General features: G+C 37.4%; 1 protein-coding gene across 10 annotated transcripts in view; it reads left to right on the top strand.

The window, feature by feature from the left end:
- LOC150104358 (intermembrane lipid transfer protein VPS13A-like) overlaps window positions 1-20,804 on the top strand; it is a 2,072,875-nt gene that overhangs the window by 1,752,579 nt on the left and 299,492 nt on the right. For all 10 annotated transcript variants that reach the window (XM_090396324.1, XM_090396319.1, XM_090396320.1 and 7 more), the window contains one exon: window positions 17,429-17,800. In XM_090396324.1, coding sequence (XP_090252450.1) covers window positions 17,429-17,800 — 372 coding nt within the window. The remainder of the gene's footprint in view (window positions 1-17,428; window positions 17,801-20,804) is intronic.

The raw sequence follows: 20,804 nt of genomic DNA, 5'->3' as shown, positions 1-20,804 counted from the left end.
GAGTTTGTTTGGGAAAGATATACTTATTTAAGTCTGGTGTGGCGATTTTGCTTTCCAAGATTCTAACCATTTCGAATCACTGTTTACTAGTTGAAATCACTATTTACTAGTTCTTCAGGCAGTATTAGTTGGAGGCCGTCGGGATTTAACACGATTTATACTTATATGTGGGAGGTCTTCATGTATTATTATTCAGTCCTACATGGAATCAAAAGACTCATCACGGGAGGTCCTTCCTAGGAAACACAAGTCTATCAAGACTCATCGTGGGAGGTCCCGCTTAGGAAACACAAAGTCTATCATACCACTCCTTAAACTCATTGACCGTTCTCGCTCTCACCACTCTATCAGGCAATGCATTCCATTAACCACCCTCCATGCAAAGAAACCACTCCTCACCCTCTTGCTCACAGTTTCCTTTCATAACTTCCACGGATGGCCTCTTGTTATCACTCCTTCACGCTGGTCAACCAAGCGAAAGAACTCCCCAGTGTCAACCCTGTAACCACCTTTCAACAGCTTAAAAGTATCAATCATATCACATCTCCTTCTATCCACCAAACTCTGCAGTCCACATTCCCTCATGCAGTCCACAGCTGATCCTTATAACTAACATTGTACAGTCCTGAAACCATCTTTGTTATCTGCCTTTGTACCCGTTCCACAGTTGATTTATCTTCTTCAAATCCTGGGGACCAAATCTGAGAACAATAGTCTAAGTGTGGTCTGATCAGAGTCTTATACAATGGAATGATAACTCTTTTATCTCTGGTGGGGATTGCTGTTTATTTTTTTGTATTTTTTTATGAGAGCATCTTGTCTACGCAGGTTTGGTGGTGCAATGTTGCTCAAAGTTGGAAGCCCATAGAGGGGAGTGGATTTAACATAGCCTGTTTTTGTCCTCATCACTGAATTTATTTGCATGTTGAATTTCTTGATATGAGGACTGTTTAGCCACACTGGTGAACAATATTTACCTGCAGAGAAGACTAGGCTCAATATGGAGCATCACAGTGTAGTACAGAAGAACCCCATGTTGAACCACACAATTTTTGTATAATGTTATTATGGGTTCCAATCTTTAACCACCCAACCAGCCAGGATGTACATATACATCCAAGTTACCATGGATGCGAAGTGCATATTAAATTGTAATACCATTGATATTACATTGAAATATGTGATGGAACTGAGTGTAGAGGAGTGATGTATTTTATCCATATTAACGGCGACGTGGTTAAAGAGATATTCTCCAGATGTCTTTTCAAAGCTAGTGTTCTAACCAAGGTAACACCCAGATATTTAGGGAAATCTTGGTGCCACAGCATTGTTTTGTTAAAGCTGACCTGAAGCTTCTTATTTGCCAATTTGTTGTTTAAGTGAAAAGAGCTAACCTCAGTCTTATTGAGGTTTGGTGTTAGTCTCCATTTATGAAAATATTTCCCAATGGTTCTAAGGTCATTTGTGAGAATATCTTCAGTTACTTCAATGTTCTTATGTTGGGTGGTGAGGGCTGTATCATAAGCAAATTTTCTTGACCTAGTTGTTGGTAGATCAGATGTATATAAGTTGAATAAGATTGGTGCTAATACTGAGCCCTGTGAGAGCCCATTGTTCAGCTTTCTCAGTTTGCTCATTTTGTTTTCCAGTATCACATGAAAGAACCTGTCAGAAAGCATGTTACCAATAAGTTGTAAGATGGATTAGCATGGTATCAGCTTCTATAGCAACCCCTCTTTTCATTCTGCATCATATGTGGCAGTAAGGTCAACAAACACAGCAGAAGTTTTCAAACATCTCTGAAAGCCTGCCTCGATATAGGTAGTAAGGCTTAGTACTTGATCTGCACGACTACGTTGAGCCCTAAAGCTTGCTTGCTCAACAGGTATAACTTCAGATATTTTTGGCCCAATTCTGCTAAGGAGGAGTCTTTCAAGGAGCTTATAGCAGCAAGTGAGGAGTGCAATTGGGCAATAGCTCTCTGCTTGATCTTGTGGCTTGTTTCATTTTAATATGGCTATTATTTTGGTTCTCTTAAAGGCTGTTGGAAGATTTCCCGTCCTTAAAATGTGAAAAAAGAATCTTGTTAGCCATTCTCGAGCATTTTTTCCACAGTTAACCAAGAATTCATCCTGAATTCTTGGTTAACTGTGGAAAAAATGCCTGATCATCAAAGCCTGATGCTTTGCTGATTTTAACCATTATGATATCATCTTCATTCAACCATGTTTCACATATTCCAATGATTTGAGGCTGAATAAAACTCATCCATTGAAACCATTTCATCTGCCTTATTCTGATATGTCTGGCATTTGTAAACAAACACAGCATTTCATTTTTAGGCATATAACTAGTTCTACCCAAGCCACTGGTTGGTTGTAATTTCCCCACCACACCTGCCCTTGCCCATTCATCTTTATCTCCACTTCCCACATATATCTGCTCAGTCTCACTTCCTCACCAGCATCAAAATATTCTCCATCTCCATACACACATTTGCTGCTACTTTCAATATCCACTCTCTCTATGCCATATTTCCCTGTCCACACGAGATACCTCCATTTCCCTGTTCCTCTTGCATTCCTGTTCTCTCCTCTTCTCTCACACTACCATAGTTTCCACTGCCAAACTTCATTGTTCTTCAATACCACTCTGCAGTTCTTTCACTTCATGTCTTACTTTTGATCTCTTGAATGCAGCACACTATGCTTCCATTTAGCAACACTTTCTCCAGAACCAAAGCTATTTAGGTGCAACCCATCCTGCCTGTAAAATTCCATTCTTCTCTCAAACACATGCCACACATCCACAAACTGTACTCCCTTCTCCTCACACAGCTATGCTACCACACCATTCATGACTCCAGCTCTCCGTCTCAACTCATCATTGTCAAGAGATGAAGAGAGAACGGGAATGCAAATGGAACAGGGAAATGGGGAGAGTCTTGGTGGACAAGGAGATATGGCATAGAGAGAAGTGAATGTTGGAAGTAGTAGTGGATAATTTTATATAGGAATGATCAGCATGCGAGTTATGTAGTTGACATTATAAGGATATGCGTGGTAAGCAGCAGTAATAAAGGTGATTTGGCAAGAGCAGGTGTGATGGGAAAATCGCAATGAACAAGTGGCTTGGATAATGCTGGCTTCAGACCCAAAAGTGAACTGCTGTTGTTATTTACAAATGCCAGGTGTATCTGAAATAAGGGAGATGAAATTGTTTCATTGATTGAGATTATTTGCCCCAGAATCATTGGACTAAATGAAATATGCTTGAATCGAAAATGTCTATTCGTAATGGTAATAGAAATGGAAGGGTACATATTTTATCCATATTAACGGTGACGTGGTTAAAGAGATATTCTCCAGATGTCTTTTCAAAGCTAGTGTTCTATCCAAGGTAACACCCAGATATTTAGGGAAATCTTGGTGCCACAGCATTGTTTTGTTAAAGCTGACCTGAAGCTTCTTATTTGCCAATTTGTTGTTTAAGTGAAAAGAGCTAACCTCAGTCTTATTGAGATTTTGTTTTTTGCAAGGACAGACAAAACAAGAAGGGAGGAGAAGTGCTGCAAATGACAGCAGAAAAATTATGTCCAAATAAAGTAGACTGGAAAGAGAGAAATAGTGACAATGGTTTTGAGAAAGTGTGGTGTGAGGTGGAGGTTAATAGGAAGAGATGTTAAGTTGGAATGTGGTTATTATTTAGGATGATTTTAATTATGGTAGTATAGATTGGAATAAACAGATAGCATTTGGGAATAAGCAAAGTGAATTTCTTGAGTTCTTCAAAGACAACTATCTTAGGCAGTATGCAAAGGGGAGCATGAGAGGATTGAGAATTTTTGATCTGAACATTTTATCATTGGATGTAATTGTGAGTGGGGTTTCTCGCTTCATTCCAGTTGGTGAGAGTGATCATAAAATGATCACCTGGGATGTAGCTGCACATATGAAGACTTCTGTGAGGAAAGGATATATGGGGAATTACAAGGCTTCTGATTAAGAAATATAAACACATTAACACAAGAATATTTTAATATTTCAGTCTGAAATTAACAGACTATCCTCAGTGGCTTCTGATGTTGAAAAGCTTAGGATATAGAATGGAAAGGAAATAAATGCTGCTTAGGAACTGACAAAGAAATGCATAACAGTGTCAATGTAGGAATGTATTCCCAAGGTCAAAATGTTAAATAAGTTAGGTGTAAAATAAATGAATGAGAGGACTAAGCATGAAATCTGGAAGACAAAGGCACTTTGGAGGCTGCACACGATGAATAATGGCAATTACCAGTTGCATGAAGAGTATAAAGATGATGAGTATGATACTGCACTTGTTGATGAAATAAGGGGAGTCAATTAAAATCTGAATGCTGGATAGTCCAGAGTCACAAAACACAGGCATGTCATCACCCCTCAGCAAGAAGGAGTGTGTAAGATGACCTAAGCAAAGACGATGAAGAACAACTTCCTCTTAGTAATAATATTTTTGGTTTACAGATCAAGTGTTGATCAATTTTATTAACTTAACCAACTAGTTTTGCCAAACTTTAACTGTTGGCGTCTTCAGGGCACTAACATATAGGCTGAAACAATCTCACAATTATGTGTAACTATAAAACTGACAAGAATAACTGTAAAAAACTGACTAGAATAATTACAAATAAAATAGTATCGAACGTGCGTGAAACACGTATCGCATTTACAAGATTCGCTAGCTGTTGCTAAGGAACTTTCTGTAGTATTAAAGTTCATTTCTTTTGTTTTTAAAGATTTGATTAGGGTTTTCCATATCTCTGGGAGTATTAGGCCTTGATTTCTGTTAAGGTTGACAGTAGAACGGGCGACTGTAGCTGCTTCTTTGAAAATTCTTGAATGGTAATCTTCCTCTAAGTAAGGGGAACAACTTTTGTCCCACTCGATGACATGGTTAGTTGTAGAGAAATGAGACGATAGGCCAGAATGTCCTGTCTATTGCTTTTGACATAGCCAATGTGCTCTTTTTGCCTGATTTCAAGGCTTCTCGAAATCTGTCCGATGTGACTAGAGCCACAGGAGCATGGAATATTATAAACTCCAGCATATTTATAGAAAGGGTGGTTGTCTTTTGGAGATCTTAGTAGTTTATGAATAGATTCTATTGGTTTAAATGTTACTCTTATTTTGTGTTGCTTGAGGAGGCTGGCGAGCTAGTAGGAGATACCACTTACAAACGGAATTGCAATAGTTTTTATATATTGAATATCTTCTTGTTCTTTTTGTGGTGGTTCAGAGAAAAGGACTTTATTGACTAGTCTTCTTGGATAGCCGTTCAAGTACAGATTGTTGGAAATTAATGTTAACTCATCTTGAAGGGTCTCATTCTGACTTGTCCGTTTACCGTCTTTTAACGAAAGATCCGACATTAGAAAACCACCATGATACCAATGAATTACTATGCAATTTATCCAACAAACTTGATTAAAAAACTAAAATCCATGCATCCTTTAACTCTGAGATTCTATGGCATTCCAAAAGTGCACAAAGATGGTATTCCTTTACGCCCAATCATTGATGCAATAAACTCTCCTACCTACTTATTGTCAAAACATCTCTCGAAACTCTTACAACACATCCACAAGTCAGAGAGTTACATTAAAAACTCCGAACATTTTGTGGAAAAGCAAAAAAAATATCAACATATCGGATAATGATCTTCTAGCCAGCCTAGATGTCACCTCTCTCTTTACAAACGTTCCTGTAGTGGAGGTCATTCACATCTTAAGTACCTTGTTCCCATAAGATATAACCTCATTGTTTGCTCACTGCCTAAATTCTAACTACTTTTCGTGGAAAAATAAGATCTACCAACAATTAACAGGCTTGGCGATGGGGAGACCACTCTCACCTTCATGTGCTGACCTCTTTATGGAACTTAGAAAATAAAATCCTATCCCAAATTATTCCCAAACCTAAAATTTGGTTCAGATATGTGGACGATATCTCGTGTGGAACAACAACAAAGATGACCTATGTGATTTTCTCAAAAAGATCAACTCCTTCCATCATTCTATTAAATTTACTCTAGAATGTGAAAGAGAAAAACAACTACTGTTTTTAGACATCTTAATCAAAAAACAAATTGATGGCAGTATAAATCTATCGGTGTACAGAAAAATGACCAATACAGGTCGCTACCTACATTTCAGCTCCTCTCACCACATCTCACATAAACTCAGCATTCTACACATGTTAAAGAAGAGAGCGATATGCATCACAAAAGACGAGATCCTTCAAGATGAGTTAACATTAATTTTCAACAATCTGTACTTGAACGGCTATCCAAGAAGACTAGTCAATAAAGTCCTTTTCTCTGAACCACCACAAAAAGAACAAGAAGATATTTAATATATAAAAACTATTGCAATTCCGTAATTCCGTTTGTAAGTGGTATCTCCTACTAGCTCGCCAGCCTCCTCAAACAACACAAAATAAGAGTAACATTTAAACCAATAGAATCTATTCGTAAACTACTAAGATCTCCAAAAGACAACCACCATGTCTATAAATATGCTGGAGTTTATAATATTCCATGCTCGTGTGGCTCTAGTTACATCGGACAAACTTCGAGAAGCCTTGAAATCAGGCAAAAAGAGCACATTGGCTATGTCAAAATCAACAGACAGGACCTATCGTCTCATTTCTCTACAACTAACCATGTCATCGAGTGGGACAAAAGTTGTTTCCCTTACTTAGAGGAAGATTACCATTCAAGAATTTTCAAAGAAACAGCTATAGTCACCCGTTCTACTGTCAACCTTAACAGAAATCAAGGCCTAATACTCCCAGAGATATGGAAAACCCTAATCAAATCTTTAAAAACAAAAGAAATGAACTTTAATACTACAGAAAGTTCCTTAGCAACAGCTAGCGAATCTTGTACACGCGATACGTGTTTCACGCACATTCGATACTATTTTATTTGTAATTATTCTAGTCAGTTTTTTACAGTTATTCTTGTCAGTTTTATAGTTACACATAATTGTGAGATTGTTTCAGCCTACATGTAAGTGCCCTGAAGATGCCAACAGTTAAAGTTTGGCAAAACTAGTTGGTTAAGTTAATAAAATTGATCAACACTTGATCTGTAAATCAAAAATATTATTAATAATTCTCAGGATCAAGAAAATAAACCTTCCTTAACAACTTCCTCTGTTTGAATCCTGCACAGACTAGACTGCCAGAATTTCATTTTAGGCTTAATTTGGTAAAGCTTCTTATTAGTCTCTCTGTTCAGGATAGCTGCCACTGGAATAGAAGTTTATTTTCTGATAATATGCCGATAATCTGTGTATGATACATTCAGATGGAGGACATTTGAGAAATGAGCTGACATCACTTTTATGTAGCCTTAATCCCAACTTGTCTTGGAATCCCACAGAAGTGTACATCAACATGTAGCTCCCATAACTGAAAGAGGGGGTGTAGATTTCTGGAGAGTAACAGATGTTGCTGTAACTCTAGACATCTTATTGCCAGAAGAGAACTTTGCAAGTTGGAATATATTAGTGCCACAAGGTTCAGTGCGGGACCATTGCTGTTTAATTTGTAGATAAACGATATAGGAAATATTCAATTGTTTGCTGATGATGTAGTAATAGTTAATCAAGGCAACGTAGAGCGCTTGCAGGATGATTTAAATAGGCTGTCAGTATTGGCAAAAATAATGGGTATCAGTTCAGTGTAGAGAAATGTAAAGTTATGCATTTTGGGATAAACAGATTACAATCTGTGTATCACATTGATGGCACTGTACTCCATGAAATACAGGAAGATAGAGATTTAGGGGTGGTGGTGGTGGTAGACAGAGAGTTAAAGTTCATCATCATCATCAAATTCCTGCCATGTACCCTCAAGGGGTGTACAGGATATGACAGTACTACATGAAAAAATTACATCATTACTAACTTCCTATCTACAATTTTCCTCCAAATCAGTCTGTTACTTGTCAAGACTCCAACATTATCAGATCTTATATTTCTATCGTCTAAGGCACTTTGTACCGTATCAATTCACCTATATCTTGGTCTTCCTCTGGGTCGTTTTCCTGCCAACCTGGCAGAGAACACTTGTTTTGCTAATCTTTCCTCTCCCATTCTATTTAAGTGACCATACCATCTGAGATTAGCTCTGCTAACGCATTCCTGGATGCTGACAATGTCAAGTTCTTTCCTAATATCCTCATTTTTAATATGATATTGCCATTGATGCCATCTGTTCACGCCTCTAATCTTTCTCAGGACTCTCATATCTGCAGTCTCTAGTCTTTGGTCAAGTGTTTTATTTCTGACCCAGCTCTGATCCATAAGTTAAAATTGGTTTGAACACAGTCTTGTATACAGCTAATTTAGTGTTCCGACTAATTTCTTTCTTATTCCATATGAATTTATTCAATTGACTTCCCACCATACCAGCTTTGCTGATTCTGTTGTCTATTTCTATATTTAGTTTACCATCTTCAGTAAAAATTGTGCCTAAGTAGCTGAAATGTTTTACATGTTCCACAGGTTCTCCATTCACAACACAGTTGACATTTTCAATGATTCTGCCTATTTTCATTGTCTTTGTCTTTTTATTGCTGACCTTCATACCATATCTATTACAACAGCTATTCAATTTAGTCAGAGAATCTTGCAGACTTGTAGCGGATTTATTTAGAAGTATAACATCATCCGCATAAAGCAAAGAGCTGACATTAACATCTCTCCAATTTTGATATCAGGTTTAATACCACGTTCCTTCATAATGTGATCCATATAGATAATGAATAACAGTGGGGATAATGTACATCCTTGTCTCACACCAGATTTAACATTAAACCATCTTCCTGTACTTCCTTCAATTCTAACTGCTGACTCACAACTCAAATAAAGACTAAGTATTGCTTGATATAATGCCCCATTGACACCATATAACTGCAGCGTATTGAATAGCTTCTCTCTTGGCACCTTGTCATATGCCTTTTCCAAATCGACAAAACTTAAATACAGATCTTTGTTATATTCCCATGCTTTTTCGACTATTTGTCGTAAAGTGAAGATCTGATCCTGAAAGCCTCTATTTGGCCTGAATCCAGCTTATTCTTCACCAAGCTTTTCTTCCACAATTCTTCTCAACCGTTTCTCAAGTATACTTGCATAGATCTTGCCAGGCACACTCAGTAGGGAAATACCTCTGTAATTCTCACATTCAGTTTTATTTCCCTTTTTATATATGGGTACTATGAGAGCTCTACTCCAATCATCGGGAATTCGTCCCTCTGTCCAGGCTTTCTGAACTATGCAGTGCAGCCACTGTAAGACTCTTATACCACCATACTTCAGCATTTCTGGTCGAATATCATCTACTCCTGCTGCCTTTCCACATTTCAAGCCTTTGATGGCTTTTTCTACTTCAAGTATGGATATGTATTCCTGACTGCATGCCTGGTCAGTGTTTTTTATCACTGTGCTGTCATCACTGCTTGTTTCATTTAGCAGTTTTTCAAAGTAATTACTCCATACTTCAAGGATATCTTTTTCTCCTGTTTTCATTTCACCTTTATCATCTCTAATTCCTTTTACAGCACTCTTTCCTCCATTCCTAAGCTTCTTCAACAACCTCCAGAATATTTTGCCACCTTCTTGATATTTATTTTCTATATTCTTGCCAAAGTCCTCCCATGACTTTTGTTTAGCTAGTTTTACACACTGTTTAGCTTTCTTACATTTGTCTCTGTATTCTGTAAGAGTAAAAGCTGACTTATTTGCCAGGAACTTTTGATATGCTTTCTTCTTTTCCTTCACTGCCTCTTTAACTTCCTGTGTCCACCAGGGAGTTCTGATTTTTTTATCTTTACACACAACCTCACCACATGCCTCTCTGGCAGAATCAATCAATGTTTCCTTCAGAGTTTGCCACTGAATCTCCAAGGTTTGATTCCTGTTCTCAAACTCTTTCATTTTCTTTTCAATAATATTTCTGTATTTTAGTCTACAGTTTACATCTGAGAGCTGCTCAACTTTTATTCGCTTTAAAACTTTCTTACATGTTATTCTTTTCAATATGAAATTCAATTTTATCCTGCTCAAGACTAAATAGTGATCACTTCCAATTTCAAATCCTCTGTACACTCTGGTGTCCTGCACCAGGGAGAAAACATCACTATCAACAATAACATAGTCAATGAGACTTTTCTTATTCCTAGCCTCTTCTCTCCATGTGAATTTGTGCACATTTTTATGTTGGAACATGGTGTTAGTAATAACCAGTCCATGTCCTGAGCAGAAATCCAACAGATATTTGCCATTATTATTAGCTTTGCTCTTTTCTCCAACTTTTCCCAAAATATTTTTGTATGTCTCACAATCATTTCCTGCTCTACTATTTAGATCCCCAACAAGGACCAACTTTTCCTTTTTCATTGTGTCAGTTGCTTTTTCTAAAGCCTCAAAATATTCCTCCACTTCTACCTTAGTAGAACCTTCTGTGGGACCATAGGCACAAATAAGTCTCATTGTCCAGTTCCCCATTCTCATATTTGCCCACATTACTCTACTTGAGACTGACTGCCATTCAAGAAGATTAGCCTCGTATTTTGTGTTGAATACTATGGCTACTCCTTCTTTTCCTTGATTGTTATTGCCTGAATATAACATTTTGTATTTATTGCTCAGAAAGATCTCACCAGTTTTGGTCTTTTTTGTTTCAATCACCCCTATTATGTCGATCTGGTACTTATCTAATTCCTCAGCTAGCTCCATTTCTTTGCCATTCAGGCTTCTTACGTTGATAGTACCGATCTTTAACTCTGGTGATGTTGAGTTGGGGTTTGTTTTCAGATTTGTTCCAGTAGCTGACTTTTCGCTGTTCGCCCTGGTTCCCTGGCGAAAACAACGGGGGCCTTGTTTAACCGGCGACGCCCCAGCCGGCATGAAATTTTGTCATGTTGTACCATCATTTTTTATTTTGGTTTAACCAATAAGAATACAATTTGGTCGGCTAAATCCCAAATTGCCAGCACATCCTCGTTCGTTCAGTATCAAAGTAGATACCCAACAGGGTGCACCACGAGAAGGTGAGGAGTGCACATTAGGTCAGAAGCCCTGGTCGGTTCTCCACATTCCTTTAAAGGCTATGTGGAGGTCTCCTCTCAGTTATACAGCTTTGACCCTTAAGCACCCCTTTAAGAGTTAAAGTTTAGAGGACATATTGCTAAGGTAGCCCATAAGATTACTTGGCTATTGAAGAACACATTAACAAGTAGAGATAAGGAAGTTGTTCTTCCTCTTTATTATGCCTTGATAAGCACACATCTAGATTACTGTGCTCAAGTCTGTTCCCCTCGGTTTCTTGGGGATGAGGAAGTAGTGGAGAGGATTCAGAGGTTGAGTGGCCTGTGGAATGTTCCCTATGAGGATAAATTGAGGGTAGTTGATAGAAACATTTAAGTTGCTTAAATGGATTTATAGGATTAATGTAGAGGAAATGTTTCAGAATTTGGCTAGAGGAACCAGAACAAGGGGTCATCTCTGGAAGTTGAATAGAGGTGTGAGGAGTAGAATTTTTTGCTTGGAATGGGTTGCCAGAGTCAGTTGTGAGTACTTTTTCTGTTAACGTGTTCAAGGAGAGGTATGATAGATCGTGTGGATAGACTCCCGCAATGAGTCTTTGGACTCCATGGAGGTGTCCATATAATAATAAAATCAGGAAATGTGCTTTCCTGGAAATGACCACATGATGCCAGACATAAATAGGTTTCCTTATGAACAAAAGTATAGCAAACAAAGTTACTAAACAGGCAGGATTAGCAGGATAACATATATAATAGTACACATACTGGAAAAGAAAACTATCAAAATCAGACAAATTTATACACCTACCAACAGTTATGAAGTTGAAGAATTCTGTGACACTGCCCAATACAATTCAACAAATTCCTGCAGCATACACAACAGTGTTAAGAGATTTTAATGCATAATGGAAAAAAATAAAAGATTAGCATGAAAAGTGCAAAATAAAAGATGAAATTCAATGTTAAACTTTATGACAAAAATCAACTGACTGTTGTGAATATATTTTATAAGAAAAGACCAAACTGAAAATTGTCATCATTAAGTACAAAAGACTAATGAAAAAAAAGTGAAATATGCTATATTTTATCATCTCCTTTAAGAATATTAAAGATGTTTCAGTCATCAACCAAATAGGCATAGGAAGTAATCACAGAATAGTTAGGAGAATAACAATAGTATAAAATTAACAATATTATGATTATTATTAATTCCTGACTTCCATGGAGTCACAATGCTCATCACTACTAGATAACACAAAGTCTATTATACCACCATTTGTACTTTCACCACCCTCTTAGGCAATGCAACCCACTCTCCTCCCACAATTCGTGCAAAAAAACCTACTTCTTGTCTTCTTACAACTTCCTTTTGTAACTTCCAATGATGGTCCTCGTTCTTTTCCCTCATTCTACCATATGAAGATTCTCCCCAGAAAGGAATGGAATGACCAGGAATTAAGAGGAAACAGTTGGAATTGAAAAGGGTTCTAAAATGAAGAAGCAGAAAGGGAAATGACCCCAGTCTAGCATTGAGAGATCACATCGAGTGAGTGGTATTAGTGGAACTAGCTGTATATCCAGAAATGAGCTGTTGTGTTTGTATACCAGTGTTAGAAGTATAAGAAACAAAGCAGATGAAATGGTTGCACTAATTGTGTCTGTTCACCCAAAGATTGTCGGAATAAGTGAAACATGGTTAGAAGAGGATGACATCCTGACCGGAATAGAGATGGAAGGGTATGATGTGTTTTGTGAGGATAGAAGGGGTAAAAAGGGAGGGGGAGTGCTATTGATGATAGAGAAAGAGTTATGTCCATACAAAGTAGAGATCCAAGACGGAAATAGTGCCAGTGGTTTTGAGGCAGTATGGTGTGAGATAGAAGTGAATGGAATCAAATACTTGGTGGGATGTTGTTATAGACCAGGTAATGTGGATGGTGGTGATAGTGAAATGTATAGTCAAATTAGCCAAGCAAATAAGAAAATGGTGATCATTATGGGTGATTTTATTTATGGCAATATAGACTGGAATGAAGAGATAACAACTGGAAGTAAAGAAAATGAGTTTCTTGAGTTTCTGAGGGATAACTACCTCAGACAGTATGTAACAGAGGGCACACGAGGATTAAGGGTCTTGGATTTGGTCATCTCATCAAAGGATGTAATTATAAATGAGGTGTCAAATCATCCACCAATTGGTGAGAGTGACCATGAAGTTATTACCTGGGTGGTTGCCAGCAGTGCGAGGATCCCTGTGAGAAAAGGGTATATGTGGAACTACAAGGGAGGTGATTATGAAGAGCTCAGGAGACAGCGTGCGGGTGTAGCATGGAATGAGGAGTTAGCTGGAAAAGAGATTAATGCTGCTTGGGGGATTTTCAAAAACTATCTAGCAGATGCAATGTCTAAATGTATTCCAAGGGTGAGAAGGTTAAATAAGGTAGGTGTGAGATGGATGAATAAAGAGATCAAGTATGCAATACAGAGAAAAAGGGCATTGTGGAGGCAGCATAAGAGAAGTGGAAATAACCAATTCCATGAGATCTACAAACACCAAGCAAGGAGGGTGACTTGGTTGGTGAGGGTTGTTAAAGAGAGGTATGAACAGCAGTTGGCTAATGAAGCCAAAAAGAATCCTAAGAAGTTCTTTCGATATGTAGCTAGCAAAAGAAAGAACGATTATGAAAGGATGACATTGATTGGAGAAAATGGTATAAAGACAGCTGTTGCAGAATGTGTGGTTGAGATACTTAATGAGCAGTTCATAAAGATCTTTCAATCTTGTGAATGTGACTTCATGGAGAGATTGAGAGCAGTTGATGATGGGGAGGAGAGACTGACTGTAAGTGGGCAAGTAGAGTTGAGTAAACTAGATGTAAATAAGACTGTGGGACTTGATAATATATCACCGCATATTCTGAAGAAAAGTGCCAGAGAGTTGACACCTGCCTTGACATATTTTTTTAATACGAGTCTTGCACTTGGTTAAGTTCCTAAGGAGTGGAAGGAGGGCAACATTGTGCCACTTCATAAAGGAGGAACTCAAGCATCAAACTATAGGCCTATCTGTGTGTCAGGTGTTGTGGTTAAGTTGTTGGAGAAGCTTGTGAGAACTAGGATACAGAGTTGGGTAGAAAGCAGTGGTATAATCTTTGATGGACAGCATGGATTTGCTAAAGGGAGGTCATGTTTTAGTAATCTACTTACTTATTACAATAAAGTGACTGCCTCCTTGGACAGAAGAGAAGGATACACAGTAATATACTTGGATTTCACAAAAGCTTTTGATAGAGTACCTTGTGATAAGTTGGCAGTCAAACTAGAGCAGATGGGGTTGGATATTAGATTAGTGCATTGGATTGGAGACTGGCTATCTGATAGGTATCAACAAGTTGTGTATAGGGGTGCGATATCCAGGAAAAGGAAAGTCACTAGTGGAGTGCCTCAGGGGTCTGTTTTAGGGCCATTACTATTTAACTTATATATTAATGATATTGGCGAAGATTTGGATGGAGATATTCAGTTGTTTGCAGATGATGCAATGTTGGGACGAACCATAAAGAGTAGTGAAGATGTTGTGGCCTTGCAAGAAGAATTGAATAAATTGAGTGATTGGGCATGGAAATGGGGATGTGAGTTCAATGTTGCAAAATGTAAGGTTTAAAATTTCGAAAACAAAGATGGGATGCAGAATTTATGCTTGGTGGAATATATTGTTGGAGGTAGAGGAAATAAGAGATCTGCGGGTGATAGTAGATAAGGATCTAAAATTTAGGGGACACATTGCCAAAATTGTGAAGACAACACATAGGCTTCTGGGAATGATGCGGAGGACACTGATGTGTAGAGGTGGGGAGATTCTTGTTCCGTTATATAAGGCTTTGATTAGGCCACACATGGACTATTGTGCCCAGATTTAGTCACCGGGTTTTCAGAAGGATGAAGAGATGTTGGAAATGGTCCAAAGGCAACTAACTAAGATAGTTTCTGACCTCTGGAATGTTGAGTATGAGGAAAGATTGAGGCGATGCAACTTGCAGAATCTAGTGGACAGGAGGAAGAGGGGGAGATATGATAGAGACCTACAAGTTAATAAGGGGTTGTTGTAGGATCAATGCTGGAGAGGTTCTACAGAAAATAGTGGGAGATCAGGGGAGTGAGAGGCAGATTTTTTTCGTGCAGAGTTGTGAATGATTGGAATGCCTTGCCTGAGAGTGTGGTGTCTGCAAGGAGTTTGAGTATGTTTAACTCGGTATGATGAGATGTGTGTGTAATAAAAGGACCTCCCAGATGAGTTTGATTCCATGAGGTCTTGTGGTAATAATAATAATCATAATAATAACCTTTTGACAACTTAATGCTCAATCATATCCCCCCCCCCCCGATCTACTATTACCCCAATTCTAGTTTGCATACCTTCAGTCTGTTCTCATAATCAACACCGTACAGACCTGTTGATGCTTCATGGAATAAAACAGCTGTCTAAGGCTAATAATTAACTAACTAAATTTATATAGCTAATTAAATTACTTAGACAATATTTTAACCTTGGTCACTAAAGCATCTTCACAGGCACAAAGAAATATTGTAAGCAGAGGTTTCTGTGGTTTAGAAGTTCATAAGGCATATTCCGGTAATTGGACCACTTTTTTTTATTAAGCTAAAAGCACAATTAAGAAATAAAACTCAAGTTTCGTAAGTCGTTTGACTTACATCTTCAGAGATAAAAGGTAACTGAAAATTAAAACAACAAAAAAGAGAAATTAATAGTTCATACTGTACAGTAGTAGCTGTCTGACTGTTTATAAAATTAAAAAATCAGAATGAAGATTCAAAGCAGTGCTAAGTTTAAACAATGCTGGATGATGCCACGTTCTGTTGTTCACAATCATAATGTCCGAGTTCTGACTGAGGTATATTTTTTATCAAAGCTGACCAAACATGGGGTAGGATTAAGCCTTGTTTTTTATTGCACTGTGTTGGAATTCTAAGCATGTTTGCAGCTTCTTTAAATTATCTATTATTATAGATATATTAAATGTCTTATAAATATATAAGACACAAACATGTCTTATATATTTTTTTCTATATAAGACATGTTTGTTTTCTGCCAGAGTACATTTTGGCCAGTGGAAGTGGTATGGAAAGCTAGACCTGATTTGTGTTCTCTTCTGTTTTGTACATCCTTTGTAACTTGGTCCACCTTTGCAACTCCGAGCAAAGGTGGACCAAGCTAGGAGTTGCCTGGTGTTGCACTACTTTACCTCAGTACTGAAGATATTTTCAGGCACAAACTTTGCTTGCTTACACTTGGATAAAGGATTAAACTAAATTTATTATAGTCTAACCAAGTGAAAAATAAACTTCCAACATCTTTCTCTAAATCCAGAGTAATTCAATAATAAGTATATGATATTATGTTATTCAATAATAACAGGTACATGTTACTATACCTGTTGGCAACTCCTATAGGTAAATATGACCTCTCCTATCTTCTGCCGTAGTATCTCCACGTTTGGGTCTGCCTCCCACTGACGAGATCTCAATAAAGGTCGAAACTGGTCTGGGTAGTGGCCCTTCCCTTAATGCATAGCAATATACATGTCTGCAAGGAGATGTGCTTTGCATTATGGGAGATACTGAGACAAGGAGTGATGAGAGCTTTGTCCACCTTTGCTTGGAGTTTCCTGGTGTTGCACTACCTTACCTCAGTCCTGAAGATATTTTCAGACGCAAAATTTGTTTGCTTACACTTGGATAAAGGATTAAACTAAAGTTGAGTGTGAAATTTTTTGCTTCTGGATGTTCTAGATAAATGTTTGCTAGGTTAAGTGACAGTAAGAAGCCTATCAGTTCCTTTCATTTGTTGGCATAGCTGTTCTTTCCCTGTCAGTTACCACATGTAATTTTTCAATTTAAATAGGTCCATTTTGTCTGCTGGAAATTCTTGGTCTAGAATTTCTATTGTTTCAGTATGAGGGATATTTTTGAAGAGAAAAGCAATGTCAAAGCTAACCATCATATTTGAAGATATCAGTTTAATGTCTTTTATTCATGTGCAAAATTCTATTAAACTTTTAATTGAAGTAGCTGAGTAGCCAAAGAGAGGACGGAAAAGGTTAGACACGAATCTTGAGATTTTGTAAGTGGATTATGAATTTCATAAGCAGCCTCACTCCCAAAATCTCAAGATTTGCATATAACATTTACTATCCTTCCAGTGACCACTCAGCTTCTTCGATAAATAAGTCCACAGAATTGTTATAGCATTTAAAAATTATAGCATTACAGTTATAAAATTTAGGGCATTTAAAAATTGCATTTTATATTTTAGGTTATTGATGGAGAAAATGCTACCCTGGAATGCTTTCTTTCACTAGCTACGGTCGGAATATCTCTCATCAATGCTGCATATCAAGAAATCACTTATATCAGTATTTCAAATGCTCCAGCAGTATGGGAAATAGAAATTAATCACACATGGAAATTACTCACATTAGAACTGTCTGCTTGGTTAGAGGATAAGTGGAAACATGATCAACAAAAGGCAGAACTGAAAGAATATCTTCAAGTAGATTTGAATAAAATGCACATGACTAAACCCTTTTTTGGCCAGTTGCGGCGTACTTATTGCCCTGCCATCTGGTGTCAGTTAAGAAAATCGGATCATCAAAGTTATATCCATATGAAATTACACAGGTTTCAGGTTTGTCATCACTTTTTATATTTTACTGTGGCATTTATTTATTTGATACTAGATTTGTTTATAATACCAAAATAAATAAATAAATAAATAATGATACCAAGCATAATTCCCAGTTTATGTGCTCAAAATAAAGTGAAAACATGGAGCTTGCGTTGAAAATTATATGCTGCATTGATAAAAGATGTGCACTGAATAATATAATAAAATTATTTTTCTTTTCTTTTTTTTTCTGTCATAATTAGCTCGCGATAATAAAGGTTGATTACTCTGATCTGTGGCATCTACGTTAAAAAAAAAAAAAGGTGTACAACCCATAGAGCAAAAGTGTAGTTGTTTGGGCAAGTGGATATGGAGAAAGAAGTAACCTCTTAATATGTGTTGTGAACATCCAGAATTGTATGAGTAAACATCTGCCAAAGAACAGAGATAAATGGAATGGAGGAGGTGGGTTTGAAGCTAGACAGTGGTATTTCTATCAGTGATGGAGTACCCAAGGCTCTCTACTTTCACCTATGCTCTTCCTCCTATGCATCAATGTTTTTCTCACAGTAACATCCAGTTCTGTTTATAGATAGTTTTGCTTATGATAGTGCATTTGTTTCCTCTTCTTCATTCATAAAACCTTGTAGTAGTCACAGTTGTTGGATTAATATATATATATATATATATATATATATATCACCATTAGCATGGCAGAATTAAGAACATGATTAGATAGTGTGCTGGCTCTATTTCTGCCTTCCATACACAACTCAATGGATTTCTCGGTTTGACCTGATTTAACTGCAGTGTGTCCTATTTTGGTCAGAAGGAGAAATACATTGAGTTGCATATGGAAAGACGTGAGAGACATCAGGAATAGCAGAAACAGAGCAGTGCATCATGTTGTCTCCTACCAATGAGAAGTTGCAGAGCCCATAACAAATCAATGTAAAGTGTGGGCAGATGACTTGGACTTAACTTTAAGATCTTTTGTAACCAATACCTTGAACATCAGTCTTCTCCTTATTCTCAGGTGAATTAGGATATACAGGGTGTTCGGGATAAATTTGACATATTTATAATTAATTATATTTTTCCGTAAGTTACATGTATTAACACACGCTTCTCTTCATTTAAAAGTTTGGATCCTTCTTCATTCATATACAAGATGTCAGAAAGGATGGATAGCTGGAACCCACCTGAATCATGGAAGAGAATAACTTGTATCATGATGATTCGTGCCCGCCATCAAAATAAGGATATTACGACTGCTGCCCAATGCTCCCTGAATACAGTAAAAACAATCAGGCATGAACTAGAGACTTGCAATGGTGACTACGAGGATGTAGCAAGAAGAAAGATCCCTAGCAGACGATCTGATTGCGTTCGTACAGCAGAATTCCTCGCAAATCTGCAGGAACAGGTGTTGAAGAACCCTGGCATTGGAATTCGGGCTTTGTTCGTGGAGTTGCTAACTGTAGTCAAGCCCTGGATAACAAGGGTAGCCAATGGTAGGCCGTATGTATGGCAGCAGGATTCGGCCCCTTGCCACACCTCTGGGAAAAGTCAAAAATGGTTGTCTGAAAATTTCTACGACTTCACCAGTCCAAATGTTTGGCCTCCAAACTCCCCAGACCTTAACCCCATGGATTATTTTGTATGGGGCGCAGTTGAAAAAGACACCAATCGCACTTCCAGTAATACAAAAGCCCAGTTAATGGATAAAATTAAAACAGTTTTTGCGGCCCTTCCCAGGGAGACTGTAGCATCAGCTTGTTCGAGGTTCCGAAGCAGAATTGAAGCTGTGATCGATGCTAATGGTGGTTATTTTGAGTAAATCTTGTTGATAGTATTGTAATTAACTCTGCCTGTAATGTTTTTTTGTCAATTCATTAAATTTAATAGATACAAAGAAGATTTTCTTTTTCCTTACGAAACTGTCAAATTTATCCCGAACACCCTGTACTAGTGACTTCTAATGATACCAAAAAAAAAATCCATCTTTATTTCCCAGAAAAAAAGACCATGCTTCATTCTGCCTTGCTTTTGATGTTATTCCACTCACCAACAAAGATTGGTTTTCTTTCCTCATGTTGACTCTCACATCTAGCCTATCCTATCATAGGCACATCGCATCCATGCTCAGCTTCCAAAAATTTAGTGTTTTGTTCTAAAGGATACTTCACTTCTATTCAACTACTCACAGTTCATAAATCCCAAATCCATTTCATCTGGGAATATTGTTCCTACATTTGAGCTAGTGCATCGGGTGTGTGTGGGGGGGGGGTTCATTGTATTCAGGGATTTTTCTTGTTAAATGAAATCACATTATCATGGACACTGTTTCTGTATTGTGTCTCTTCTATGAGTATTTTCATCAGTGTTATTCCACTGAATTGGCTGCCACCATTCCTCAAATCATGTATAAACATATGCAGCTGCTGGTTGACATCCACGGATATTTCAGCTTCAAACTTGTCAAACTAACTTCTCATTCTCTTTCTGCATTATATCTTCCTGTGTTCCTTGAATACTATTTTTTAATTAATACATGCTCCAATTCCTTAGGAAACATTAACAGATACTTTTCTTCTTCCTAATCATTTGTCCACATAGTACTGTTATGCTATAGCAAGACTTATATATTAAAAAAAAAAAAGCATAAAAAAGTATTGTTTTATAGGAGAGTAAAGAAAAGGGTAGGAATAATGATAGCACCTATGAAAATAATTTTAGATACAAAAACACATTGTCAATGAAAAATGGATTTAATCTCTGAGAAATGGTTCATCTATTAACTAGACTGCCTTTATTTGGACAGCATCAGGTTTTTTTTTGCTTCGCCTCAAATGTGAAAAACAATTCTAACGTTGGCTGAGTTGTAATTTATGTAGAATTTTCATCTATAGAAGTGAGAAGTAATAATGGTTTGAAAGAAATCAGACTGAGCCTTTTTTTGAGGCTCATATGGATGTGAAATGATCCATATCCATGTGAAGTGATTTTGCCAAAAAGCTCAACT

This window comes from Typopeltis vanoorti, chromosome 8 (assembly GCF_054136105.1).
Source record: "Typopeltis vanoorti isolate ZY-2024b chromosome 8, IOZ_Tvanoo_1.0, whole genome shotgun sequence".
Taxonomy (NCBI): domain Eukaryota; kingdom Metazoa; phylum Arthropoda; class Arachnida; order Uropygi; family Thelyphonidae; genus Typopeltis; species Typopeltis vanoorti.
The sequence above is the reverse complement of the archived record's forward strand: the minus strand, read 5'-3'. Positions and strand labels throughout refer to the sequence as shown.